Source organism: Scaptodrosophila lebanonensis, unplaced genomic scaffold (genome assembly GCF_003285725.1).
Source record: "Scaptodrosophila lebanonensis strain 11010-0011.00,11010-0021.00 unplaced genomic scaffold, SlebRS2 tig00000001-arrow-pilon, whole genome shotgun sequence".
Taxonomy (NCBI): Eukaryota; Metazoa; Arthropoda; class Insecta; order Diptera; family Drosophilidae; genus Scaptodrosophila; species Scaptodrosophila lebanonensis.
Genome location: NW_022060529.1, coordinates 5,976,405 through 5,998,240, shown reverse-complemented (window position 1 = coordinate 5,998,240; position 21,836 = coordinate 5,976,405). Strand labels below are relative to the sequence as shown.

General features: G+C 36.5%; 4 protein-coding genes across 9 annotated transcripts in view; 2 read left to right on the top strand and 2 right to left on the bottom strand.

Moving 5' to 3' along the window:
- The first annotated feature begins 192 nt into the window (after positions 1-192).
- LOC115622240 (carnitine O-palmitoyltransferase 1, liver isoform) lies at positions 193-9,394 on the top strand. Of its 3 annotated transcripts, none has more exons than XM_030516148.1 (9): positions 193-327; positions 5,462-5,638; positions 5,708-6,645; positions 6,739-7,077; positions 7,192-7,257; positions 8,108-8,240; positions 8,302-8,550; positions 8,610-8,969; positions 9,032-9,394. In XM_030516148.1, the coding sequence occupies exons 2-9, from the start codon at positions 5,498-5,500 to the stop codon at positions 9,155-9,157; spliced, it is 2,352 nt and encodes a 783-aa protein (XP_030372008.1). In that variant the 5' UTR covers positions 193-327; positions 5,462-5,497; the 3' UTR covers positions 9,158-9,394. The 3 variants fall into 3 exon arrangements, with proteins under 3 accessions (XP_030372008.1, XP_030372015.1, XP_030372000.1); XM_030516155.1 differs by lacking the exons at positions 193-327; positions 7,192-7,257 and adding exons at positions 3,326-3,464; positions 7,388-7,447; XM_030516140.1 differs by lacking the exon at positions 193-327 and adding an exon at positions 3,326-3,464.
- LOC115622285 (peptidyl-prolyl cis-trans isomerase-like 3) lies at positions 9,309-10,598 on the bottom strand. The gene is made up of 3 exons (XM_030516190.1): positions 10,463-10,598; positions 9,832-10,068; positions 9,309-9,754 (listed from the first exon to the last, which is right to left on the bottom strand). Exons 1-3 carry the CDS (start codon positions 10,463-10,465, stop codon positions 9,509-9,511), a joined length of 486 nt encoding a protein of 161 aa, XP_030372050.1. The 5' UTR covers positions 10,466-10,598; the 3' UTR covers positions 9,309-9,508.
- An 84-nt stretch (positions 10,599-10,682) lies between these two features.
- Positions 10,683-13,075, top strand: LOC115627004 (chromatin assembly factor 1 subunit B). The gene is made up of 2 exons (XM_030522524.1): positions 10,683-11,363; positions 11,422-13,075. The coding sequence occupies exons 1-2, from the start codon at positions 10,774-10,776 to the stop codon at positions 12,974-12,976; spliced, it is 2,145 nt and encodes a 714-aa protein (XP_030378384.1). The 5' UTR covers positions 10,683-10,773; the 3' UTR covers positions 12,977-13,075.
- Positions 13,076-15,585: 2,510 nt separating this feature from the next.
- LOC115634779 (G protein alpha o subunit) overlaps positions 15,586-21,836 on the bottom strand; it is a 28,711-nt gene continuing 22,460 nt past the window's right edge. For all 4 annotated transcript variants that reach the window (XM_030532674.1, XM_030532676.1, XM_030532675.1 and 1 more), the window contains 4 exons: positions 18,813-18,941; positions 18,615-18,744; positions 18,326-18,479; positions 15,586-18,252 (listed from right to left, as the gene is read on the bottom strand). In XM_030532674.1, coding sequence (XP_030388534.1) covers positions 18,065-18,252; positions 18,326-18,479; positions 18,615-18,744; positions 18,813-18,941 — 601 coding nt within the window. In that variant the 3' untranslated portion in view covers positions 15,586-18,064. The remainder of the gene's footprint in view (positions 18,253-18,325; positions 18,480-18,614; positions 18,745-18,812; positions 18,942-21,836) is intronic.

Below are 21,836 nucleotides of genomic sequence, written 5' to 3'. Positions count from 1 at the left end.
TATGCGTATGTGTAGTCTCACCCCTCAAAACCACGCCACTGGCTCTGCCTTTGATCATATGTTTGGTAAAGCGACGGCTTTGCTGCTCTGTACGTTTTTACACGTATATATGTATGTATTTATTTTTTAACCACTCTCAGTTTCTCTTCTGTCGTCGGCTGGTTTACAACAAGAAATAGCGTCGCGCGCGCGTCTTTTCATTGCCTTTTTATGTTGTTCTGGTGTTTTTGTTTCTGTTCTGTGTGCTCGTACCTTATTTAACTGCTTTATAAAGACACTTTGTTTTTGACTACTTTGTATATAATTAACAAGTCTATATAATACGAAGTAAGTGCTACGAACATAGGATTTAAACCTGAACTGTTTTCCACTTCCCATTACATATGTATGTTTAAAGGACCCCTACATACATGCATATGTATGTGTATATTATCGTCCTATACGTGCCGTTTTACAGTTATGTATCCTATTTCAGATGGCACAGCATTTACAAATTTGCCAACAAATATAAACAAATTTGGAAACCTGACAACAGTTTTGTATACATACATTGGTTGCCCCAGTGCCCCACTCTACCAATCAAATGTTTTTATAGGCTTATGCTTTAAAAATGAGAGCTGCAACCTGTTTTAATTATTTGGGTCATAAGCAACGAGTCCCTTACCTTGAACAGCGATCCGATTCGCTCGCAGTAATTTCAAAACCAATAAATATGCAAAAAATAACTACAAATAAAATGAAAATCATTACAAAAGAGGTAACATTGCATTGTGTTGCCTTTGAATTTGTGTTTTGCTGTGCTTTGATTTCTTGTATTGTACCTTCCACAAACACGCTTCGTTCTCTCAACGGTTCAAAGTCCAAAACGAATTTTCATCGTTTGGCTTGGTGTTTTCTCTCTTCATTTTCTCAAGTGAGTGGCGGCTGCCCACGAAAGCTCAAAGAGGCGACATCAGCCAGCAGTCACTACAGCTTTAGCTTGTAAACAACAAGTGTATTAAATGCATACACATACCCATGTACATACACATATACACATTTTTAAGAGCAAGAGTATGTGTACAAATGTGCGCGCGTCCTACTCTACGTGTCACGCTCAACGTTACCTTCAAGTCAACAACTTTATGAATCTGCGGTTATTTGAATTGTACAATAGTTCTGTGAACAAACAATATAAGTTAGGACAAGATAGGGGTCATCGTGTTGATATGACAGCTACACCTATATGATAGCAGTCCGAACTGAAACCTGCCACATTACAAGTTACTTGTATGACAAAATTCCCAATATTAAATATGGCTGCGATATCTTCATAAATAAACAAGTTTTATTTTTAAAGACTTTATGACCTGTAACTATATACTATCCCAATGAAGTTTCAAGTATATGTTGCAACATTTATGTTGTGCTTAGGTTTACTTAAAGAGACAATCCGACATAACATTTCACAGCAGACAGGCAAGGCATATCGATGCATGAGATAGATGCTGAATAATTACATACCATGGGGTTTGCAATGTCTTATTCGGCTTGATATTTGTATCAGACCAAGCGCAACATACCATTTGTAATAAGACAGACACATCTATATCGCCACATAGTGCTATGCCCACCAAAAAATATACATATGTATGTACGAGTATGGTCCTTTCGGAATTTGAAAGAATGATTTTATAAAACTTGGTTACTCTTCAGATAGACTTATGAAAAGTCTTATCCTCCGCCGAAGGTGTTTTTTTTTCTTAAAATACTTAATCTGAATGATAAGAAACTCTAGTTTAGTTGCTTGTATGCATTATATTCATTTGTATGTATATGTGTTCATATGGTTAACTGGTTTCAAATGATTATCTCTCTCTCTCTCTGTCTCTCTTAAACCGTCAGATGCTTTAGAGACCTAACAATCTCAAGGGTACCTACTTAAAGACTGAAGTGAATATTTGTTTTGTTTAAGTTCAAAGTTCACATAAAATAAAATACAAATGTGTGCTGCTCAGCACAGATGAATGACTATATTACTATAGATTAAAGGATTATCGCGTTTTTTATTATTTTAAAACCACGTATGTGGAATAAATTAAGAGACCAGAGTAATAGAGAAAGAAGGAGTCAAATAAACAAAACTAATTGTTTATTTAACATCAAATGCTGCTCTTATCAGATATTTATATTCATACTCTAAAATCTTGGTATATGTTTACGAATTGCTTTTATTAAAAAATTCACATTGTTCTTCCAGTATTTTATTGGACTTTATACAGTATTGAAACTTATAAACTACTTACTACTTATAAACTGAACTGCTTATAAACTAAACTACTAATCGCAATTCGACTATTTAAAGAGTGAATATGTCAGAATATCACCTGAAGTAAATAAACATTTTTAAAGTACGAACCACAATTCGGTTGAATATGATAAAGAATCATGATAATAGCGTTGTTACAATCTTCAAGCACTATTTTAAGAGCTCCTTAATGAGTGCAATATAAATAACTATATAAGATATTTGCTCTACATATGTTTACATATGTACATTCAGAAAGCGATTTGTTGTTGACAAACTTTTATTTTTCACAATTTATAATTTCAATTAAAAAGCGCCGATGGAAGAGCTTCTTGGCCAACAAAGATCAGATATAACATTCGCTATTTCGGGTATATGAATTTGTTTGATCTTTAAAAGAAAGTTTAAAGTTTTATTTTGATAATTATTCGTTATCAAAAGTTTTTTTTTTTAATTTTTTGTTTTTAATTGCCTGTATATAAGAATTGGGCAAGCTATTTTTGTTTTAGGTATAAATGCTATTTATATGCATCTTATCGATAGACACAAACGCTTTTAAAATATCTGAGTCTGGCCAGGAGGTAACATTGTTGTAAAGAGTGCGTTTATCCAGTATTATCACAAGGAATTAAATTCAAGATAACACTTGTGCAAAATGTGTTTCGAATGTTGCAGGATTTTACTCGTGCCTCCTATAACGGCGGCATTTGTAAGCATTCCTCGCGAACGGTCGATACTCTTACCAATTAGCGATCCCTTCTTTTTCCCATGACGCACCCACTCCACTTACTCTGCCATAGTAAATTCACTCGTACACTCACACATATACACAAGTACACATACATACATACAAACTTGTAGACAGGCAGACGAGTACGCGTGTGTTGCTCAGCATTCGTTGGCGCTCGCGTTTCCTAAGTATTTTTAATGCCCAATGCGCTCGCCACGCAGCTGAATCAGTTGGCGCTCGGAACTCAAGCGATCGAGTTGTAGGCCTACGAATTGAAATTTTTCGTCTACATTGTGCATTGCGTAAAAGAAAGGAAAAAAATAAATAGACAAAAACAAAAAAACTAAAATCTAATTTGTTATTTTAATCTTTTGATTTAAACGTGTAAATCAATTGCAGTGCAATCATAACATTAATTGCGAATTGAAAGCGACGTTCCATTAATAGGTTTGTGCATGAGTAGATCATCAATATACATACATACTTGTACTATGAATTAAAACAAAACAATATAAAAAACGTTTTGAATACCAACATTTATTTTTATACCAACTATCAATTATGTGACTGATAAGAATTTGATTTGCCTCGCTTATCGGAGACCTCATAGTGCTTTAGTGCACGAGTATGAACATTGTTATATAAAGTGTGCTTAGTAAAAAAAACCCTCACACAAAACACTCAATTTAAACCATACGGTATATTAAACTTGTTAGTTGAAAATCGCAGAAATGTGCAAAGCTAATAACATTTGGACTTTGTACCCAGCGTGTTTAATGTGAGAGACTGCAGCGTATTTGAATGGCGAAACAAATTATCAAATAAAAAAGAATTGAAAATAAAATATGTACATACATATATGTATATATACATATATTTTTTGGTTTCTTCTTTTGACACCACGACGTTTGTTTTCGTTGTTATTTGTGCTTTTCTTCAATGCGAAAACCATACAAGCCATAAAAGCCGGTTTCAGTTTAAATATACAATATAACGTATACGTCGCGTCTTCGTTCACATAAAACTAGGTCACTCAACACACATATACATATTTTCATACATAAGTATACACATACGTAGTTATGAAATACTATAATAACAGAATATTTATAGTGGGATCTTCGACTTAATTTGTTGTGTGCATTGTTTTGAATGACGGCTTCACAATTATTGTGCTGCTCGCAGGAATATTAACTGATAGCCAAGAAACTTTATAACCCACCATTGACGAGTTCTCTTAATAACCGATGAGTATTGCTGAACGAAAAACGTACATAATAGAGATTGGAACAATAACCAAGGGCGACCAATTACCAATTATTGGTGGCTAGCAAAGAATTTAGCAACTCGTAGCTATTTTAGCTTTATTAATATTAGCATTGGCGAAATATCGTTTGCTCGAGAAATTATTAGGATTGGCGAAGGCAACAAGCAGGACCCCTTAAAACATGAATCGTAAATTAAATTTGTTTTTTTTTTTATATATTTTGCTTTAATGTTGACCTTGTATCTTGTGCAAAATACTTTTCTTTGGAGTACAGCTTGAATGAGCTTATGAAATGTTAAATAAAGGCAGAATATTTTCAAACGACGTCAATTGATACTGCTATGTTATGAAATAAAAATTATAAGAGGCATGCCTGGTAAACAATGATTAATTAAAATAAAGTGGAATATATAAAGAGTGCATATTGCTCGGCTGTTGCGCAGCTCTTTATTCCCCGTCAGCAATACTTGTATCAAAGTGCAATCATGTGCTAACTTTTTTGCGACCTGTACCAAAAGGTGATTGATTCGAATGTACAAGTATGTAACCTCGTGAAGGAGGCGAGCGTGCTTTATTGGGTGTGGTGTATAGCACCTTCACAATTATTTAGAAGATTATCCAAAACCTTTGCAAGGCGTTTCTACCTAAGACAGGGAAGGGTACAAAGCGGTGTGTCTAATGCGTAGAAGTCTGATAAAAAATGGAGTAATCAGTTTAGCGACAAGATAGAAATTAAGATTGTTTTAATAAATAGCGCAATTAAACAATAAGTAAAGTCATTGTCTGGTGTTGGCAGCTCAGACATTTTATTATTAGCTCTGCCTAGTAGAGCCTTTTTTATTTTATGACTTTTCCTCTGCTCTCCCCGCTGTCCATAATTGCAAAGCTACATAAGCCAAACTGCACACTTAATAAGCTTATATGTATGTACATGCTTATAATTCTCCTCTTTGGTGTCAAATTGTATCCAAACCTGTTAATCGTAAGATAAATTATTAGCGAACCAATGTCACTATAGTACTTCTCTATTCTCCTTCTTTTTACTTCTGCTTGGGCTCATGTAACTCATCGGTGGAAGATTGTTGGGGTAAAATCCCAATCGATATATGTAATTTATTTAGGATATAGATCCCGGCTACAAATTTAGCATAGCTATAATCTTTAAAGTTTTTTACAGAATTGCACTAGTGTGTAGCACTAAGAAGCCGTAGCTATGGCTGAAGCCCATGCTGCCGTTGCCTTTTCATTTGCTATTACTCATGAGGGCTTCGACATAAATTATGATCAGGAGGTCCTTAACTTGGTGTGGAATTCAGGCGTACGATCATGGAAGAAACGCGTAGCTCGTGCGCGGGTAAGTTACTCATACATCTATACTCTATGTTATATAAACAATCACGTATGTTTTCTAATTTCTTTACAGAATGGCATACGCAATGGTGTCTATCCGGCGCATATACAAAGTCTGTGGCTGATCTCAGCCATTGCACTTGGCCTTCATTTTGCCGGCTACAAAACGCCATTCAATTTAGTCAATAGAATTCTGACACATCTCCCTGCGAACACAATCAACTGGCAAGTGACTGCCTGCTTTCTCACTGCCTTATTCATTTGGCTCTCTATATGCTTTACCATGCGCTACACGTTGAAGCTACTGCTCATGTACAAGGGATGGATGTATGAGTCACGAGCGCCGGGTAGTCGCGTGTCGATCCCGACAATGTTGTGGGTGGCAGTGGTCCGAGTGCTGTCCAGTTGGAACAAGCCAGGACTGTATAGTTTTCAAGGCTCCTTGCCGCGATTGCCACTGCCTTCGGTCAATGACACAATGTCGCGCTATCTGCGATCCGTGCGCCCTCTGCTTGACGATGAGAACTATGTGCGAATGGAACGATTGGCGAAGGAATTTGAGCAGACTATTGGCAAAAAGCTGCAATGGTATCTGATACTAAAGAGCTGGTGGGCCACAAACTATGTATCGGATTGGTGGGAGGAGTATGTGTACCTTCGCGGACGCAGCCCCTTGTGTGTCAATAGTAATTTCTATGGAACTGACGCAATCTTTATGAATCTCACCAACAATCAGGCGGCACGTGCTGCGAATGTCATTTATTTGCTGCTAAACTTTAGACGGTTGATTGAGCACCAAGAACTGCAACCCATTATGGTGCAGGGTATGATCCCGCTGTGTTCCTGGCAATATGAGCGCACATTCAATACAGCACGTATTCCGGGGCTCGAAACCGATCGCATTGTTCACTACAGGGACTCCAATTACATTGTGGTGCTGCACAAAGGCTGTTACTACAAAATGCTGATCTACTACAAGGGACGAACGTTGCGTCCATGTGAATTGCAACTGTAAGTTCGCACGGTGCCATTTTTAAAGCACGAATTGGGACCATTTTCACCTGGATTTAAATACATACATATGTATATCTTTTACATTTATAGTCAAATCGAGGATATTCTTAAATCTACGGCTGAACCGCTGGTTGGCGAGGAACATCTGGCTGCTCTTACTGCCTGGAATCGCTCCAAGTGGGCTGAGGTGCGCAATACGTATTTCTCCCGAGGAATCAACCACGTTTCTCTTCGCACAATTGAGTCGGCGGCTTTTGTGCTGTCTCTGGACGATGTGCCCTTTGAGTTTGATTTGGCGAAGCCCGAACTTCTGGATAACTTTGGCAAGAATCTGTTGCATGGAAACGGCTATAATCGTTGGTTTGACAAGTGCTTTACTGTTTGTGTGGGCAGCAATGGACGAGTTGGCTTCAATGCCGAGCATACCTGGTAAGTGAGAAATTCCGAGGAAGGCCCTTTAGCGACAATATTTCAGTGAGAGTTGCCCAAGATTTGTCGTTTTTGTTAGCTTCTAGTATATGCACATTTTCTTTTTGAAAAAAGGTCCGACGCTGCCATTGCCTCACACATGTGGGAAAATCTAATAATGGACGATCTTATAACGGATGGGTAAATTTTTAAATTTCTATAAAGCTGAAGGGGGCGGCTCTACTGCGTTAGTCATCTTTAATTAATTTTACTCATAAAATGGTTATGGAACTAACAATTTTTATATGCGTTTTTATATAACCTTTTTTAGGGCTGACGCACCGGTTATGGGCCATCTATGGGAATATATATTTGGTGACGATATATATGGGTAAACTAAAACTCTAAAAATATTTCACTTATTTTGGGTTGATATAACAATTTACGTCATCAGCTCAAAATAAATAAATATGTTTAATTAAAAACAAAAACATATGGATACACACCAATAAATTGGTGAACAATTTCCCAAAACCTAACGCTTAAAATGTCTTTAATGCAAATATTTTAATAAATATTTGAAACAAAGATAATTTAAGATATTGTGATAAAAATATTGATATATATTGAATACTATTGCAATGGGTATAATGCGGTCAGTCTAATATTTAAATCACTTTTAGCTTAATTTGTGCAACTGCCGTATTTCAATTGACATAAAATTAGTAACTTAAATTTACATACATACATATATTTATAGCGCCTGATTTCGTCGCTCCAGCCCCAACTATTCATATCTGTCGGTCTGTTTAATAGAAACTTCTTATGTTTAAAATCATTTCGTTATATAAGTACAAGTAGTACGTACTACATCGCATTGCAAGGGTATAAAAGCTTCGGGGCCTCGAAGCTAAAGTATGTACTTGTTACTAACATTTGGACAGCAGTCCATGTGGGGCAAAACCCCAGCATTTATTATATTATTGTTATGCTTATTGTGATCAATACAAAGTGTTTTAATATTTAGTAAATAAATCTGAATTTTCTATAGATATGATGAGTCTGGAAATACCAAAGGCACTCCCGAATTCCAGCCGCCCATGCCCGCCAAAATGAATTGGGATTTGACACCCTGTTTATCTCAGATTGAAGAAGCTAGAATGGATGTGACAAAGCTGATCAATGTAAGTGCCTTTAAATGTACGCTGGTTTTGATTAATAATACTTTATTTAATACTTTCCTAGGATGTTGATCTGCGTATATTGGTGCATCAAGAGTACGGCAAGGGTTTCATGAAGAAATGTCGTCTTTCGCCTGACGCTTTCATTCAAATGGCTCTGCAGTTGGCCTATTACCGTGATGCTGGACGCTTCTCCCTCACTTACGAAGCTTCGATGACACGCCTGTTTCGGGAAGGTCGTACAGAAACTGTGCGCCCCTGCACGATTGAGTCGTCCGCGTGGGTGAAAGCTATGCAAAATCCTGACGTTTCGGTAAGTGAACAATGTTTATACATATGCGCAATTCAAATGACCAATTTGTACTTTTATAGAACGAGGAGCGTGTAAAGATGTTACAGAGCGCTTGTGAACGCCATCAATTGGGCTATCAGGATGCGATGTGTGGACGTGGCATAGATCGTCATCTTTTCTGTTTGTACGTTGTTTCCAAGTACCTGGAAGTCGATTCCCCCTTCCTCAACGAAGTGCTCAGTGAGCCCTGGCGCTTGTCTACTAGTCAAACACCACACGGACAAACTCCAAAAATGGATCTAAAGAAGCATCCGAATTGCATTAGTGCCGGTGGTGGTTTCGGTCCCGTTGCCGATGATGGTTACGGTGTTTCCTACATCATAGCTGGCGAAAACCTCATTTTCTTCCACATCTCAGCGAAAAAGGCGTGCCAACAAACGGTAGATAGCTTAGATCGCTGATTATCTAATCGCATATAAACTTTTGACTTGCTTGTTTGCAGAATGTTCACCGATTTGCGGATAACATTTGTAAGGCGTTGGCCGATATACGCGACATGTTCGAGAAGCACATGAAGGATCATCCGAGACCCGCTAAGCAAACGGTCGGGAATGGTGCATCTAAATAGGGCAACTATTATTAAGCGGAGCTCACTGCATGTGTGTTCTTGTTTGCATTTGCTTTATTTTCATTATACTAAGATTTTTACTTTAACTGAAGGATGAATCCAAAAGTCTTATAAAAGTTCTGGCGTGAAATTAGTGCAACAAAAAGAGCAATGCAATTTTATATACAAACACTTTAATGAAAATAAAAACTCTTGACTTGGCTGATTTTAATATTAGGCAATAGCAATTTTACACAATGATTGCTAGTTCTCAATTAATAGTTTAAATTAACTAAAAGAAATTATTATATATCTTAAGGGATAGACAAGTACAATAAACAAATCTTAAAGACAAATGTATGTTTACAATTTTCATGCTGCCAGCGGATTTGCGTGTATGGTTACTCCATTGATTTTCTTATCGACATGTGGACGATAGTTCTTGGGATTTACGGGCAGCTTTTCCAGCTCGTCGAGTGCATCGAAGCCGTCTATAACTCGCCCAAATAGCGTGTATTTTAGGTCGAGATTGGGCTGGGCAGCATAGGTAATGAAAAATTGACTTGCGTTGGCATTGGGCCCGTTGTTAGCCATTGAGACCATGCCACGATCTGTGTGCTGAAAAGTAAATTAAATATTTGATGTGTATTTTGACTATATTTAAATAATACTCAAGTCTCGAAGAACTTACTTACCTTGAGGTTTTCTTTAAACTCATCTTCAAATTTGTCTCCCCAAATGGACTGGCCATTCTTTCCAGTATTGCTAGGATCTCCAGTTTGCACAATGAACCCTTTAATGCTTCGAATGAAGGCACAGCCGCTGTAATAATCGCTCGCACACAGAGCCAAAAAATTTTCACAAGCCTTCGGACATTCTTCACAAAATAGCTCTATTTTTATATCCCCAACATCTGTGTGCAGTGTAACGGACTGAAAACAAAGAATACATAGTTTATAAGCTATACTGTTGAAATTTTGAGTCGATATCGACTATGTTAAAGCTATACACTACGATATTGATACCGGATGGCGTTGCAATATTTGTGTTTTGCAAATGAAGGGTATCCACTAAATGTGCTGCTTGGTTGTTATACATACATATACGTACAACATTAAAAATTGTTTATACTTTTTATCACAAAGCAAATGGTGCCGTGGGCAGACTAACGCTGATGTACATTGATATACGTATGTGCCGGGAGAAATTGTTTTAGAGCCACCTTCACTGGTCGAAGACCCACGCGCACACCTCGATAAATACATAGTATTTAGCTAACTATAACGCTTAAATTGACTATTTAAGTCTTCCTAAATTATAATTTACCATCTCGGTGATATCCTCTATTTGAAAGGTACAGAGTAGTGCTGTAAAATGCCGATATCGATATCATCAGTGCATTATTTAGTCAGCTGTTTATGCTAGAGCTGGACGGTTGTCGAAGCAATATCGAATACATTGCGGTTGAGTATCTAAAGCTATCGGCAGTGCTGTTAAAAGTTAAAAAAGTCTTCTGACATCGGTTATAGCATTATTTTACTGAGACGCATCACTAGCTACATTTGGGCGCGAATACGCTATATAGCTATTTAGGACTCCCGGAAAATACAGATATATTATTAAAGCAAGGTCCAATAATGAAGTGTAAAATTCCTGAAATATCGTGGCACAACCGTGATCCTGTTCTGAGCGTAGATATTCAATTGGCAACCGTTGGGCTTCAGGAGCCAACAATTTGTCGGTTAGCATCGGGCGGCACAGACACCCATGTACTGATTTGGTACGTGAATCGCAGTGCGGATGGTGAGGGAGTTGACTTGGAGCTGGCGGCGGACTTGGCACGACACCAGCGTGCCGTGAACACGGTGCGTTGGTCCCCCAATGGAGAACTTCTGGCATCCGGTGACGATGACAGTGTAGTATTTATTTGGAAGCAAAAGGCAGAGCATGAAGTGTTAAGCATTGTAGATGCGGATGGACAGAGCGGGCATGACAAGGAGGTATGGATAGCACAAAAGGTGCTGCGTGGTCATCGGGAGGATATTTATGATCTCAGCTGGGCGCCAAACTCGCAGTTTCTGGTGACTGGGTCAGTGGATAACACAGCTATGTTGTGGGACGTCCATAAGGGCAAGTCAATGAATATTCTTGATGATCACAAAGGCTATGTTCAAGGTGTGGCATGGGACCCGTGTAATCAGTTTATTGCCACAATGAGCACAGACAGGTAATTCGTTAAACCGTAAATTAAAACCGGTTGATCTTCATTATTTATTTTTTTACAGGCATTTGCGTATTTTCGATGCCAATACTAAAAAGGTACTTCATCGCGTCAGCAAGGCGACACTGCCTGTGAAGGAGGACCATGAGCTCTATGGTAAAAGCGTTCGCCTGTTTCACGATGGCACGTTGCAAACATTTTTCCGTCGTCTCTGCTTTACACCGGATGGGAAGCTCCTTCTCACGCCTTCGGGCATTACAGATTACGACGGTGTTGTGAAACCCATAAATACGACTTATGGCTTCAGTCGCTATAACTTAAGCCAGCCGTCATTTGTACTGCCCTTCCCCAATGAATACACCGTGGCTGTTCGTTGCTCTCCAGTTTTGTACAGTCTGCGACCTTACAATGCCGAAAAGAATCCGCCAATGATAAAGCTGCCCTATCGCATTATTTACGCTGTAGCCACTAAGAGTTCGGTTTTCTTCTATGACACCCAGCAGGCCGTACCATTTGCAATTGTCTCGAACATACACTACACAAGACTGACCGATGTCACGTGGTCCAGTGATGGTAATGTGCTGGTGGTTTCCAGCACAGACGGGTTCTGCTCCTTGTTGACTTTTGAGGCCAGTGAACTGGGGGAGCGCTATGAGGGAATGGACACAGTGTTGAGCGCTGTTGCACAGCTTTCAGAAAATGCGCCCCAAACAAACAAGAAATCAAAAAAACAGAAGACACGTAAGCCGTCATCGGATGAAATAGGCGTACGTCGGCCGCTACACGAGAAGCAAAAATCAAACACAGTGGAGATCATAACGTCTTCTTCTACCAACCCGACTATTCAAAAATCAGATAAACCCACGCCCATAGCAATCCGCCACTCACCGCGCAAAGTTACTCCTATGATAGGAAAGACCACTGAATGTGCGGAATCAACATCCGCCGTCACTTGCAACAAGGGACCAACGCCGATTGCAATCAAACGAAAAGCAAACTTAGAAGCGGAGTCTCTGCAAGGTAAACCAAAACAACCAGCCAATTTACTGCCCATATCACTACCTCTGCCTGTAGAGATTGTCATGTCTAAAGAAATTATCAGTTCCGAGGAGAAGTTCGAGTCACCGGAAAAAAAGTGTCGTCCCGTTACTCCCATTCAAGTTCGCCGACAGCCACGTACACCAGGAAGCAGTAGCAACAATACACATACACCCAAGTCACAGTCTGCCAAACATGCCACGCCGATCGCTGTGCGACGCACGCCACGGGTACTCATTGAAACGCCAATGCCAGTAAACTCGCCAGTTGTGGTGGAGGAGGCCATGGATGCCTGGCCACTAGAGGACGGAGTTACACCAATACCAACCACGTTGAAGCTTAAAACACCGGTTAAAGAAATCCCTAATGTGTCAACGCCCCCGCCAGAATTGACACTCAATGAAATCTCCAGCGATCGTACCGAAGACATTCGCTTGGTCTATGAAGATACACAGGACGATGAGTCGGCGGTTGTCGAGGCGGCTAAGCCCACGACGCCAAAGCATCAGACCAGAACACCACGGCGAGTTTCATTGCGAACTATTTCGACGCCCAAGTCGAAAAAGAAACTGTTAGAATAAAAGTGTTTGCAATAGCCACCCTAATTTAACCTATAATAAAAAATATGAAACTTTTAAAATAGCATTAAAATATTCTGCTATTAATCTATCCAAATAAAGAACAGACGAAGAGGTACAGAACAAGTACTCGTTTGTAATTTTTATTTTATGTCGATAAGCATAGGCTGTTGACATACAAGTAGATGAATTAATACAAACTTAACAATAAAGCCTATAAGGTAAGGAGCCAGAATAGGAAAATTATAATCAAATTAAATTAATATCTAAAATACGCTTCCGTCCCATTGAAGAAATTTAACTTGCCAACTGTCCAGAGGCGTAAAAAGCAAACTAAATTTCTTAATGAATCAATTATCAGAGAAACGAAATTCCGTATTTATTAATGGCTAATTAATTTACTACAAATTAATAAAAAGCAAACAAAAACAGGAGCCGGTTTTATTTATCAGAGATTCTGCCGGAGATCGCTGAAAAGAAAGATTTTAAGGAGAGTTTGGCTGTGAGTGGTGGAAAATATCGTTATAATTTAAGCCCAAAACGTTAAAAAGATTGTGCATAACCATCTATATGGCAGGTATTGAAGAACAGACAATGAATTTATGGAGGAACACAACACCAAGCACTGTCCTCAGATAAGCCTGTGACTTGAATGTAGTGTGGCATTCCAACTTAACTCGTAAAACAACTGCAAATACTGAGTAAGATGTCTAATTTTCTGTAATTCACTTCTACGATGATGAAAATTGCAATACAAATTAATGAATGATGATGTAAATCCAGATTCTTGCTTTATATACAGTATCTATATACTCTGTATACAAATATACTTGTACGCCTTTTAACCCTTTGGCTACATACTTATTTGTGTGATGACGAATCCACATTGATATATATTTTTAAATGAAAACGAAGAAAAACATGTTTTTATTTAATTTTATTTAAATTTTAGATGATCTCTAACACTTTAAGTTTCTTTTACATAGAAACATTTTACTTTGGTTTTTCATTATTTTTCATGTTATTTTTTATATTAAATTCAAATTTTTAATTCAACGATTCAATTTCATTTCAATATCCATTATTTTAGTAAGTTCAGTTTACCTCTGTTCGTTTCAATTAAAAAACTTCATATAGGGATTCAGCTACACTTTTCTTGGTTCAGAGCTGAGGACTATGCACATGTTGAAAATTGGTTTGAACAGGTTGAAAATTACATTTTACCATTGACCCCTGAAAACAAACAAATAGCTTTTAACTGCAAGCTTGTGCATAGGTATTTGTTCATTTCTTTACCACATAATTTTCAAATTAAAGTATTTAGTTTTAATATACATACATATATGACACATAAATTTGATGGTTGGACAACTAAAGCAATTTGAGTTAGGCTACAAATTAGATATAATATCTTATGCTTGTCTACCTATAAACTCTCGTTCATAAACATCTCTTCATATCCCACATGCGTATTTGATCGCTTCCTCTCTTCTCTCTACATATATTTTTGTGTTATGTATTACAATTTTTTTTTTATGTTGCAGTTTTTTCGCTTGTTGCTAAAAATTTGCATCACCTAAATAAGGTGTTTTCAAAAACAATCCATTTCTATGTCATGTTCGCCACTGGCTTTTGATTTGCAGTTGCACATTGCACTTTCATATTATCGTTTGCTTAAAAATTCCGTTTAACTGCTATTAAAGTAATATTGGTTATACACTTTTGTAGTAGTGTTGTGGCCTGTGTCTGTGTTTCAGTAAAAATCGGAGCAAAATCTTGCATGAGCTTTTAGAAAAATATGAGTTTGTCCTGCAAATGTTGCGTTAGTGAGTTTTGTAATTATTTGAAAAATTAGTGAAGTGTATGCGGTTTATTTGATTGAAAATACAAACACATAAGTATGTCTGTAAGGAAAAATGTAATACTGACTTTCATACTTATTTATAGCTACTATGTCATATTATAATTACAAAGTGTTCGCAAAAATTATATTATATTATTATTATATTTCATTTAGTAATGGTATTGGTTTATTTAGGTGCTATGAATCATTAATGAAAGCGGCATATTTTTATGTTTGTATTTTTGTTTTTCATTCATTTTTTTTACTTAGTTTAATGTTGAGCTGGATATTCTAAGCGAGAGGAAATGATAGTCGGTTTTAGTAAAAAATACGGAGTCTTTTGTATGTATGAACGTTTTATCTATTTATGTGTGTATGTATGTATATGCGTAATTAGAATGTGTACTTCTATGTTCAATAAAGAGCTTCTGAGAAAAATATAGTTCATATGTATGTAGTTGTTAGTTTTATTTTTAGGTAAATATATATATCTCGATATATATTTGTATGTATATATGTATATTTAGACTGATTTTGTTACTTTATATTTTTTCTTTAAGATTGGTTTTTGTTTCTTTTGTTTTTTCTCCACTTCTATTCACAAATTACACCAGCTTTAGTTACAAGTTTGTGTAAATGTATCTTCATGTTGTACGTAATGCTTTAATTAAATTGTTAATAAATATATATTCATATATATAATTACAATCATTCAATTTCAACTTTTGAATTCTCATCGAATTTTACTTTTTTGTTGTTTTTTTTTTTGTTTTGTAAAAATGGTCAAATGTTTTGTGTTTTCTTGTATGCGTTTCATTTTGTTTTTATCCACTCTTTGCGTATGCGGGCGCTTTAAACCATGCATTCCTCTTCCATTCTAATAACACCTGTATTTAGATACACATGTAAATAGAATCCTTGACACAGCAGTTATATAAATTGCAATGAATTTGTAAAACTAAAAGGTTGTACTGCAACAAATGCGAAATAAGTTATGTAGTTCATTTGTTTTTGAATAAAATAGTTTTATTTGAAAATGTATTTTATTTTGTTTGAATTTCACAATTTGAACAAAAAATACATATGAGATTAATATTACAGTGTGTGCGGTAAGTGTGATTCTTTAGTTCATTTTAAGTAAAAATGCTAAACCCTATGATACAGTACTCAAATAAATGCGTAACCTTATATCTGTTTTTATAGAGTTTACTGAAATGCTATTTTACGTTTGTTAAATTACACTGGGCCGATTGCATTTACTTTTATTTAAACATACAGTATCAATTAAATTATTTAATTAAACATGTGTTATTTCGCTACTAAACATAGAATCGTGAGTTACACTGCATTTACTAAAAATATAATTGCATTTAAATATTGAAGCATTAATAGATAAATACAATATTGAGACTTTTGTCAAACAATCGGGCTGGCAAAGAATCAGATAATGAGCGGAAGATCTCGGCATATCCATAAATAATTAGTTTTTAAATAAATAATATGCAAAATTAAAGTGTTGGAGTACATTTTGCTATAAAATCAAATGCACATGGGCGTTGACTGCATAAGGATAATAATAATACATACATACATACATGCATACGTAATAAATGTAATTAATGTATAACGTTAGCATTGCGGAGCTTTAACGTGTTAAATGCCATTTGCTAAATACATATAAATTACAATTAATTTAGGAAATAAACACATTATGTTGATAATAAAATTGTTTGAGTATGCATTATGTGTAATAAGTTATGTATTATAGGCATGTACTATTACTTTTTGTGCACCTCACATTTATTTTTAGCAAGTTGAGCGCCTTTCGTAATTATAATTAACTGGGTAATTGTCTAATAACAGTAATCGTTTTATTTTGTATAAATCATTAGAATCAATTAAAAGATTAATTATAATTATTTGCTGTGACCAAAGGACGCTGCAAGACTGCATGAAGTGACAATTTATAGAAGAGAGCAAACCTAATATTGTGCGATAACCCATGGTTATGTTGAATACTTTTAAAGTCGACGTTGCTATGTACATAAATGCAACAAATTATAGAGAATTATACTATATTTAGATCATAATAAATTACAAATTAAAGATAGTTTTGATGTGTGTGTGTGTTTGTGTATGTTTGTGTGCGCGCATATTTGACATTGCAACATAAATTGAACAAATAATAGGTAACTATGCTATAACTACATAATATTGTATAATGACGTACACAATCAAAGAGTTCTCAAATGTGTGCGTAATGTATTAGTGTGTGTTTGTGTGCGTTTATTTGACATTGCACTGCAAGGTGGTATACTGGTTTTCTTTTCATTCCTCTGTTTTTCTTCATTGTCCGCTGCTGCCTATTTTTTCTTTCATACTGTGTATACATATTATGAAACCCTTCACTGAATAGTGAAAAGCTGTTTATTTTTTATTCGCCTCGATACAGAACAACCAGCATAGGTTCTATACAGATTCGTCGAATTATGATTTACATTTATTTCGCAAAAAATAAAGTCAACACTTGACCGGCTGGCGCTGGTATTTTACGAAAGTTATGTGAGACGGCTGGAACGCATTTATAATCATATATAGTTACTTATTAACATTTATGTATAATTTCGTTTTTCGTTTTTTTGTTTCTTTTTCATTGTAAATACAATAGAGATAGAGCTTGTGTGCTTTCGCATTTCACTTTATATCAGCTTTATCGTTAATCAGGCTTAAATGTTAGAGTGTTTCTTTTTGGTTTGTTCATTTGCTGTATCATTACATCGTTACATTTATAGTACGTTCATAACTTGTACAAGGACATGGCAATGCATCGTTGATGGCATAAATAATGTAAATAGTGTGCATGGTTGTTATTATTATTTATGTACGTGTATGTATGTTTGTCGGTGTGCGTGTATAAAGCATGTCATAAATGTGCGTTTATACATGGTTTAAGCGCCTGTTTCGTACTTGCATGTAATGTAATCCTATACGATGCAAATGCGTTTTAAATAACTGCCGTTTCCTGTGTTTGTGTCTCCGTTTCTGTTTCTGTTTGTGTTTGTGTTCATGTTCTGCTGCATCAATTGTAGTCATCATTTTTGGGATTTCCTTATCTAAACAAATACAAGTTCTTTGGGCTGTCGTGTTGAATCTGTCATAACTCGTTTTTGATCAATGCTGGTGGGTTGTTGTGCTCCCGCGCTGCTAATACGTGTATAGAAGGGGTTCGGCTGCTCCAATTCCGCTCCTTAGTATAGACCACAGCCGCGCAAATTGTTTGCTATGATGACATCAGTAACAGCATCGAAAACAAACTGAATGTTGTTGGTATCTGTTGCGCACGTCATGTGGCAGTAAATTTCTTTCGAGGTTGATTTGTTTTTCGCTTCGAATTGAGCTTGTATATAGGCAGCTGCTTCTCCATACTCTTGACCGCCTGTGTACAGTAGATATACAAATAATTAATCAAGTTACATTAGTTAATAGTCGATGGTTGTTTCCAAACCCACCTGTATATTCGGGGAAGCAAATTGTAAGGGGACTTTTGCGTATTTTATCCTCGAATAAATCTTTCTTGTTCAAGAACAATATGATTGAAGTATCTGTGAACCATTTGTTATTGCAAATGGAGTCAAACAGCTTTAATGACTCTTGCATCCGGTTCTGTAAGGGAAGGAAATGCAGGTATAAGTTCTCTTCTACTGTTTATAAAAAAATAGTTGAATTACAGTTGAATTAGATGCCATTCAAAACGCTATCACAAATACCTAGATCCATTATATAAATTCGATTACTTACCGTAGTTTCATCTTCGTGCAAGACCTGATCATATTCAGACATGGCCACGCAGAATATAATCGCTGTAACATCTTCAAAGCAATGTATCCATTTCTTGCGCTCAGAACGTTGGCCGCCCACATCAAACAATCTGAAAGTTAAATAGCATTATAATGAACACGAACAGGTATAAACCAACAAAGAATAGCGATTACTTACTTGAAGTTGAGATTTTTGAACGAGAAGTGCACTTCGACAATGCCGGTGGTCTTTACACGAGTGCGCAGGATATCCTGTTCGGTCGGTTGATAATCCTTTGCGCCTAACCGATCCAAATCATCGAGGAAACTGTAATTGACCATAAAAACGGGTTTTAGTGCTGAATGATGCTAAATTTATAAACAAGAGTACTGGACTGTTGAATGACAACCCATAAAAAGTCGCAAAAAAGCCATCTTTAATTGCCTGACAGCACGGGCCTTCCAACAATGAAACACGCGTTCATGTGTTGGAGATTTATGGCAAGATTTCTATTAGCTTTTCATTACCGCCTGCCCATACCCAATAAACGCATTTCTACATAGTTTGCATTTTTGCCGGCTGGAAGTCAAGAAATGAATTAAAACCTTTGTAATTGGTTTTACATTTTTTGACTATCCATAGCCATGCCAAATCAACAGAGCTATATTACTTATTATTATTAGCAATTAAATGATTTCAATTGTACACAAAGTTTATAGCTAACGATTTAGCGGGGCCTCAAGTATTACGGCAGGAATGTGAATGAAAGAGTCACATAGATTTCGCAATAATCGTCTGTGTAATTAGTTGTTATGTTGTTTATAAAATGTTCGTGTTTAAGGCGCAACTTGCGTTGCTAGTTGCTGCCCAATTTTACCGAGCTGGGGCATCTGTTTTTTGGGGCCGTCAGTCAGTCAGTTGCGTGTGTACGCGGGTCAAACTGGCGAATAGGGCGAGTGACCCAAATGGCAGGTTTAAAAAAAGCCTAAAAGCCCAGTGGAGCTCAGGCTGCTAAAATTCAAGTTGGGAAGTCAAGGCGTACGCGCCACAACAAGAGTTGGCACAAAGGCATCCATCTATCTTAAAAGCAAGAAATTAAAGGTTATGTGACTATGCCGCATTAAGCTGACGGATTGTAATGAAAAGCTAACAGCAAACACCATTACACTGTCCAAAATCAATGCGAAGTACAACAATTTGATTTGTTTTGCTTGCTGTTCCAAAAGTATTTTTACAGTTATCCACCAATTTTGATTTTAAGCCATTTAATCATTTATATGATAAATGCACATTAATAAATTTTCCTTAAATATAATTATGTAGTTCCTATTATAAGAACTCCTCTCAAACTTCATGATTCTAGTGGCAGCTACAAACATACTAGTATTTTTTAAATAGTCCGATTAGACAGAAATTTTCAATTTCAATTTCAAATTCAAATTTCAAAACCAAATTGGTAAATATGATTTTTGTTATGGCTGATAGATAATATATTAGTAGATATGCATATAAAAAGCATCAGGAACGCAGTGAGTCTGGTCCAGCAGCAATTTTTGCTAATTTTAAACGTGCTTGAGTTCTGTGTTCAATAAATAATGATCTTTCTCATTTTCCAGCGAACTCTTTTTTATACTCTACATATACTGTTCTCTCTTCTTTCTAATTTGTCTTCTCCTCCTAAGTAATCCAAGAAGCTATTCAATAAAATGTAAATTCAATTTTTTCTTTCTACTTACTAATTTCTAGGAAACTTTGGTCTCTGACCACATTTGACAATAGCTTGGCCCCCACGTTTCGAGAAATTGTGCCGTATTGTAGATTATAATCTATGTTGACAGCCCTTATTTGTTGATTTAATAATTAATAAGTGAAATGAACTGTAATAACATGTATGATAATCAGAAATGTTCAAATTGTTATTCGATTATATGTACTCGTACCTAAAGCATGTGTGTACAGCCTCACTGTAGCAGTGCAGTTTTGAAACATCTTTAGGGCTGTGTGTGAATCTTTTGTTACTGCGACTACATACCGGCTCTTTATTTAGGCTAGAAAAGGCTAGATTGCAGGTCTTTCAATTGTTCGAGTACGAGTATTACGCACATTGCACAACTAACGCTTCCCAGATTGTGGCAGCAATTTGTCATCATCAGCATTATTATAGAAGTAGGGCGGGCATATTTAGGTCCGAATTGCATAGCAGAGTTGTTGCATGCTACATGCACATTGTGGTTGTACACTGTGGTATCCACAGCACGGAAATTGCGAAGTCACGGTGGCCGCATGCGATGGCATAATACGGCGGCTGGCTGCCTTGGTTACATTACCAATTCAAGTGGAAAAAACTAGGACTGGAGTTCCATAGAGAAAGCGTGGCACAAAGAGTGTAGAGAATGGCGCCGTATAGAGTGCAAATATTTGTTGTATTGGGGCACAGACGCTAATTAAAGCTAACATATCGCATCACACCGGCACATGTAAATTTGTTATAAATGTTATGTTTTGATTTTGATTTGTGGCCATTGGTCAAACGTCCGTTGTTTACATTTACACTTGACCAGCAGTTTTATAGTTATATTTTGTGGAGTTGCGCAATATTTAGGTGTAACGGAAATTTCAGCATGTGCCACTCTCACTTAGCACTTGGGGGTACGTAAGGGTCTAAGTATAGGTCCGACGATTATATGCTCAAGCTCGCAGCTCTTGAAGGCATCCAAATGGTGTGTATCGCACATTTTTTGACAAGTTTTTAAATATCTATATTACGACAGTGAATTGCGAGATGCGTTTGTATGGTTTTCAGATTTTATTGTTTCCGTTAAGCTTGAATTAATAAAACTTCTTTAAGCTGCAAACTCTTAAAACTATTACTATTTAGCTTGGCAATTTATTGATTGCTCTTGCACTTTCGCTCGTTTTGTGAACAACTGAGATAACTTTTTTTTTCAAACCATAAAACTTAGTGTTATCAAAACATTTTGTTATATACATAGCTGATTATATTGATATAAGGTATTGGAAAGGTTTTTGTTGATTAAGCAAAGCTTAAGTCAGGTCGGTTTATGTTCATTTTTCTGCTTTTAAAATTTGCAAGAGCATAAAGGATTCGGCACCCACAGCCTGAATTGCATGCTTGTTTAGTTTCCTTTTCGCAAAAATGTAACTAAGCAAGGTCAGTGGATAGAGCTTTTTTTAAAAGTAATTTTTTTGATTAAATGCTGA

What these genes read in the sequence shown, in the direction of transcription:
- LOC115627004 (XM_030522524.1), top strand. Translation starts at nt 10,774, where the DNA reads ATGAAGTGTAAAATTCCTGAAATATCGTGGCACAACCGTGATCCTGTT. An exon ending in GCCACAATGAGCACAGACAG is followed by an intron (nt 11,364 to 11,421) that starts GTAATTCGTTAA and finishes ATTTTTTTACAG; the next exon opens with GCATTTGCGTATTTTCGATG.
- LOC115622240 (XM_030516148.1), top strand. Translation starts at nt 5,498, where the DNA reads ATGGCTGAAGCCCATGCTGCCGTTGCCTTTTCATTTGCTATTACTCAT. An exon ending in ATGTGACAAAGCTGATCAAT is followed by an intron (nt 8,241 to 8,301) that starts GTAAGTGCCTTT and finishes ATACTTTCCTAG; the next exon opens with GATGTTGATCTGCGTATATT. An exon ending in TGCAAAATCCTGACGTTTCG is followed by an intron (nt 8,551 to 8,609) that starts GTAAGTGAACAA and finishes GTACTTTTATAG; the next exon opens with AACGAGGAGCGTGTAAAGAT.
- LOC115622285 (XM_030516190.1), bottom strand. An exon ending in AGTTTAAAGAAAACCTCAAG is followed by an intron (nt 9,755 to 9,831) that starts GTAAGTAAGTTC and finishes TTTACTTTTCAG; the next exon opens with CACACAGATCGTGGCATGGT.